This window comes from Carcharhinus amblyrhynchos, chromosome 14 (assembly GCF_965287045.1).
Source record: "Carcharhinus amblyrhynchos chromosome 14, sCarAmb.v2.hapA, whole genome shotgun sequence".
Taxonomy (NCBI): domain Eukaryota; kingdom Metazoa; phylum Chordata; class Chondrichthyes; order Carcharhiniformes; family Carcharhinidae; genus Carcharhinus; species Carcharhinus amblyrhynchos.
This window is the reverse complement of record NC_137337.1, coordinates 77,885,107-77,891,106: the sequence shown is the minus strand read 5'-3', so window position 1 is coordinate 77,891,106 and position 6,000 is coordinate 77,885,107. Positions and strand designations below refer to the sequence as shown.

The 6,000-nt window shown below is 40.2% G+C and overlaps 1 protein-coding gene across 3 annotated transcripts in view; it reads left to right on the top strand.

Annotated features, from left to right (window-relative positions):
- Positions 1-6,000, top strand: part of cdin1 (CDAN1 interacting nuclease 1) — a 134,366-nt gene that overhangs the window by 63,633 nt on the left and 64,733 nt on the right. For all 3 annotated transcript variants that reach the window (XM_080203159.1, XM_080203161.1, XM_080203160.1), the window contains 2 exons: positions 5,158-5,237; positions 5,636-5,685. In XM_080203159.1, coding sequence (XP_080059285.1) covers positions 5,158-5,237; positions 5,636-5,685 — 130 coding nt within the window. The remainder of the gene's footprint in view (positions 1-5,157; positions 5,238-5,635; positions 5,686-6,000) is intronic.

The following is a 6,000-nucleotide window of genomic DNA, read 5'->3' as shown; positions in this document are numbered from 1 at the left end:
ATTAATGTTTGTGGTTGGTGAGCCTATGTCAGAACTGGAAGTACTTCAAGATGCAAGAGGGAAAGGCGGAGGAAAGAATGAAGGGGTAGGTCAGTGATTAGGTGGAAGGCAGGAGTAACTGCATGCCGAAACAGCTGATAGTACAAGGCAAGAAGAAAAGGTAATGGAACAAGAAAGGAAACAAAATTTGTGTCGGGAGAAGGTGTAAATGCAAAAGTGAAAGTTGTAACCAAAGATTGCTGTTTCAAAAAGAAAAAGAGAAGGGACAGTGACGATGATCTGAAATTGTTAAACTCAGTGACGAAGCTGTGTGGATGTAAATTGCCTAGTCCAAAGACAAAGTGCTGTTCCTCCAGCTTACGTTGAGTTTATTTGGAAGGCTGCAGGAGACCGAAGAAAGGAAGATCAGCTCAGGAGTGGAGCAAAGAATCAACATGATGGAGGCTTGAGGGCATGTTTGCGGATTGAACAGACATGGCTCTGAAATTAAGAATCTACTGATGACCATGAAATCGTTGTCGATTGTCAGAAAAATTCATCTGGTTCAGTAATGTACTTTAGGGAAGGAAATCTGCTGTCCTTACCTGGTCTGGCCTGCATGTGACTCCAGAGCCACAGCAAAATGGTTGACTCTCAACTGACCTCCAAAGGCAACTAGGGATGGGCAATAAGTGTTGGCCAGCCAGCAACGTCCATGTCCCGCAGATGCGTTAAAAACATCCTTTAAGAGTTAACCTAATCTACATTTGATCTCCCCAGTGTGGAGTTTGCTGCATTGTGAACAGTGAATATAGATACTAAACTGAAAGAAGTAAAGTTAAATCACTGTTTCATCTGGAATGGAATTTTTGGGGCCTTGGATGATAAGAAGAAAGGAGGTAAAAGGAGAGGAATTGCATCTCCTGTGCTTGTAAGGAAAGAGGAGGGACTATTGGTGATGATTGAAGAGTGGAGGAGCAAACTGGCCTGCTGAAATACTAAAAGGGGAGGAAAGGACACAATGTGTTTGTTACTGGCAAATAAGCAGGAAGACGAGCTGATGAATACGGAGGCTGGTGGGTGGAGTATGAGGGAAAGGGAACCTTACTGTGGCTCTGAGAGGTGTACAGGGTGTGACTGGGAACAGACATGATCAATATCTCCACGTTTGGAAGAATCATTGAAATGAAGAAACGGGATGGCTTATCATGTGCCGATATGGAGGTTTGCGGAACAAATGCGATGGAGAAATTGGGAGAATGGAATAAGAGCTTGCATGAAGAGTGCGAGGAAGTGCAGCAAGGAGTTTTTGGGCTTCTGGTGAATATTGGTCAAGAGTCTATTCCCAGAGATGAAGACTGAGAGGTCAGCAAAAGAAGCAGGGATGGATCACATGAAAACGAGGGAAGGGTGCAAATGAGAAACAAAGTTTATTACATTATCCAGTTCTGGGAAGAGTCGGAAATTGTATCAATACAGTCATCAATATATCGGATAAAGTGGGAGGGGACTTGAATAAGATCAGAGCAAGTAATATTCCACAGACTTTGCTGAGATTCCACTGGCAGTATCTTTGCCTCTGCGCTTAGGTTCCAGGTTCAAGTCTCACTTCAGGGCTTGGTAAAATAACCAAGGTTGATACTCTAGTGCAGTACTAAAGGAGCACTGCTCTAACAGTGGTGCCATTGTTCAGGTGGGATGTTAAATGGGGGCCTCATCTACCTGCACAGGTGGATGTGAAAGATCCCATGGCACTAAGTCAAAGAGCAGATGAGTATCCATGGTGTGCAAGTAATAGTTATCCCTCAATCAACATCACAAATAACAGATTACTGGCCATTTTCACATTGCTGTTTGCGGGAGTTTGCTGCGTGCAATTGGCTGCTGTGTGAAGGCAACTGAAGGTCTCTGTGGTGCTGAGCTCAGAATTCATTGAGGTGGGGGTTGTAAGTGAAGCTGAGGCCTTTGCAGGGAACTGATTGTACTGGGTCAGTGGGGAATGTCAGAAAGCATCATGAACAAACAGCAAGAGGTGGGATTGAAAGAAGGGATGGAGTCAGAGGAAAGTGCAGAGGAAGATGGATCCAAAGCAAGTTTTGGGGTATCCAGGAGTTGTTGAAGGGTATGATCCTTGATACCTAAAAGGAACGAAGATTTTTGGCAAAGCACTCGATGAAGTGGAGCATGAAGTGGAACTGAAGACCTGGACAACTTTTAGATAGAATGAGTCAATGCTGCTGAAGAGAGAAGTCGAGAGTGTAAATGTTATGTTGTGAGTGTAATGGTGTATAGTGTTGTGTGAATCTCAGGAGGTGGTGAAAACAGTGGTTCAAGAAATGCCGAGTATCTGAAAGAGCTGTAATCATGAGCTGAAACATGAAGGGTGGAATTTAAGTTAGAATCCATGTGGAATAAGTTGGATGATGTAAAGAACCTTGTGAGATTTCTTACTGAATAAGTTGGAGCCAGAGATAGTTGCTGAGCAAGGAGATGCGTCTGTGAAAGCAAATTTTGGTCGACACTTGAAAAAGCAATGAGGATAAAATGAAATGAAAGCAAAACAAAAACAAATCCCATCAGAGACAAGAGCAGGACTAAGAGTCACTGATCTGAATCTTCTCTCTCTGCAGATGCTGCCAAACCTGCTGAGTAATTTCAGCATTTTCTTTCTTTATTTCAGATTTGCAGCATCCATAGTATATGCGCACACAGGAGCTTTTTCAGGAGGTCCTTTCTTGTGTGGATATATGCTTTGAGTTTTTGAAAATTCCAAAAGGCTTCAACCAATAGCTTGTTTTAAAGTGATCTTACACAAATCTGCATTCATACAAGAATGAATTTGAATGTTGAAACTGATCCTGCAGCAAATATTTAAAAATCCTCTTTTCACCACCTGCCCTACATCCTCACTGTTTCAGTGGGGGAAGAGCCATTTACAACACACGTTTTACTCTGAGTCAATCCCCTTTTAAATGAGACACTAAACTGAAGTTCAGCATGTCTGTCCTAGTAATGCCAAGAGCCTCCAATAATTATTCGAAAATAGAGCTCTACCAGTGTCCTCTCTGATAACAACAGCACTAGAAACTCATTCGCTGGCCATTTGTCTAATTTTCAGTTTGCTGAAACTGGCTGTGCCCAAATAAGCTGCTGCGTTTTCCCGCATAACAGCACAACTATATTTCAAAATGTAATTTATTGGATGTGTAGGACTTTGAGAGATGAGATACGATCTTCTATAAATTCCAGTATTTTCTTAAACTCTGACAATTAAATCTGACATCTTCATCAACTTTACACTGCATTTAGTATCCCTTTTGTGAATGAAGGCTGAGATGCTCTGAGTTGATCACAATGGCTTGAATTATTTAAAAACTACTCCCCTCAAACACATGCATATGTACACATGCATGTAATGTTAAAGTTCAGGAAGCTGTTATAAGCCACTGTGAAAGTTTATGATCTTGTTCAAACCTTGTATTAGGTTATAGCTTTAGGACTCGCATGTCTCTGGTTTAATCATTTGTCCTTTTTGAAGTCAAAGGAAGTTTTAAAAATTGGAGAGTGATGGCACTGTATGTGACAGTACTGACCTTTCATCCCTGAAATCTGGACATAATCTGTCTGGTTTGACATCTGTTAAAGGTTTCAACTGCAATGGGAGTGGGCAGCTTCAATCTTGCTTCCATTGAATCAAGCTGCCTTGACTTGTAGCTGGCACCAATAGAATGAAATAGGTTGAGGGAAGAGCCAAAGATGGTGAAGAGTAAGGAAGTAAATCTGAAGTTGAACTTGATTTGTATTGTCAGGGCAATAGTAGAGGCTGCACTGTATTGCACTTAACCTGCAAAGGTTAGTGTCAGCTCCAAGGACGAAACCAGTGTTGCCATTCTCTCATTTAATAAGACAACGCTCTTCACAATGCATTTTAAAAGTAATGTTCTGCATAGTTCTCTACAAGATTTTTCACATTATGTCTATTAGTTTTCAGCTGAATGGCTAAACAGAAGTATATTACCCGTCCAAATCAAGCAATGGTGGTGTTCTTTATCCATTCATAACAACTTAATTGATTTGATACATGGTTTTATCCATATGTGGTGAGATACTCATATGTGATGAGATTTAGATCAAGTATAAACCTGAAAGATATGATATGAAGATGTGTTGGAAGTAAGTTGCGGCATTTTTGAGGCATACTCGTGACTGTGCAAAAACATACTTTTAGTTTAAAGTTTATTTATTAGTGTCACAAGTCAGCTAACATTAACACATGCAGTGAAGTTACTGTGAAAATTTCCTTGTCAGCACACTCCAGCGCCTGTTCGGGTACACTGAGGGAGAATTTAGCATGGTCAATGCATCCTAACCAGCGCATCTTTCGGACTGTGGGGCGAAACCGGAGCACCTGGAGGAAAACCTCACAGACACGGGGAGAATGTGCAGATTCCGCACAGACAGCAACCCAAGCCAGGACCCTGGTGCTGTGAGGCAACAGTGCTAGCCACTGTGCTACCATGCCATCCCTTAGAGCAGCACTTATGGTATTGCTCTGGTTTCACCACTAAAACCTTTACTTGAAGTAACCTCCTGCATGCAAAGCTTATGAGGTCATAAGCAGTAAAGAAAAGTAAGTTGCTCTGTTGTCTCTTCCAAACTGCAGAGCATCTGAAAGTTGTGTTAGAACTAAATGATTATTTAAATAATGTAGCAAAAGAACTGAAAGGTACAAATGCTGGGGAGGGGCTGTTGAGAGGGGTGGTGGGGGGGGGGCAACTGCGTATTTCATAGAAATATCAAAGAAAGCTCAGGAACTCCATCAACCTTTCTAATATCTTTCCTGCTTTCCATAAAAAGTTTATTATTTAAAGAAAAATATTTTATTCAGTGACCTATACCAGTTTGAAAAAAATTCTCAGGATTCGTATTTTCAATTGCATTCGATTTCCGAATGTTGGTCTGAGTTAATGCCTTCCATGTATATCCTTGCAGGATTATTACATGTTCACTTACCTTTGTTCTACCAAAACTAGTTAAATAAAATTGATTTAATGAGATCAAAAAGAGGCATTGTAACCTATTCATATGGTGTGTAACGCAAGATAAATTCACTGCTGTATCTGTAATCTGAAATAGAACGGCACAATATATTAATGCTTTTTTTTTATCCCTATCTAGCGAGCAAACCTGTCATAAATGGCATGTTAAGGGACCCATCTCAGATTCCTGACAGGGTTCTAGCTAATCAAGTCTATCAGGTACTGTATTAATCACAGTTATCTTTTCCAGTGACATTTTGTGTTAAATAGTGGTTCACACTCTCACAGCTAAAGTAAAAGACTTTATACTTCATTTAATTACTGTCACTGTAAACCTTCATACAGATCAGAGTTCACAGCAAAACCAATAAACTATTTGCGTATAAAAGCTTTTTTCTTTTTAATAGCTTCCTTTATTGTTCTTGCAAGCCATGCAGGTTCTATTTTTTTACATTTTAAAATTGAGCAGTCCTTGACAGTCTTTTGAACCATACTCAGGTACTGTAAATTGTAATTGCAGTTCTCGGAATACTATTTGCTGTAATAGTTATCTGATTTACCAGTGGATTATCTGACTACATATTTAATGCACTTTTTCATCTCTTATTTGCTTGCAGTGTACAGTGAACGATTGCTGTTATGGACCACTGGTAGACTGCATCAAACAGTATCTTTTTCCATAAAATTTAGGACTGAAATTGACGAGCTATGACTCTGTAGATGAGATGTGTCTAGCTTAACCTGACATCAAGTTCTGCTTCACATAACATGTGTTTCATACTTTACCCTTGTATTTTTAATCAACAAGGGTCAGAGCAAACCTTATTCCTTCTTAGCCACAGCAATCTCAGTGTGGACCAAGCGATGCTGTGAGAGAGAGAAAAACGATAGTAGAACTCAGTCCTTTAAGGCTTTGACTAAATTACAGCAGTACAATTTACAAGATTCATCAAACCTGTCTTTAAAAAATACTGAGATTGCT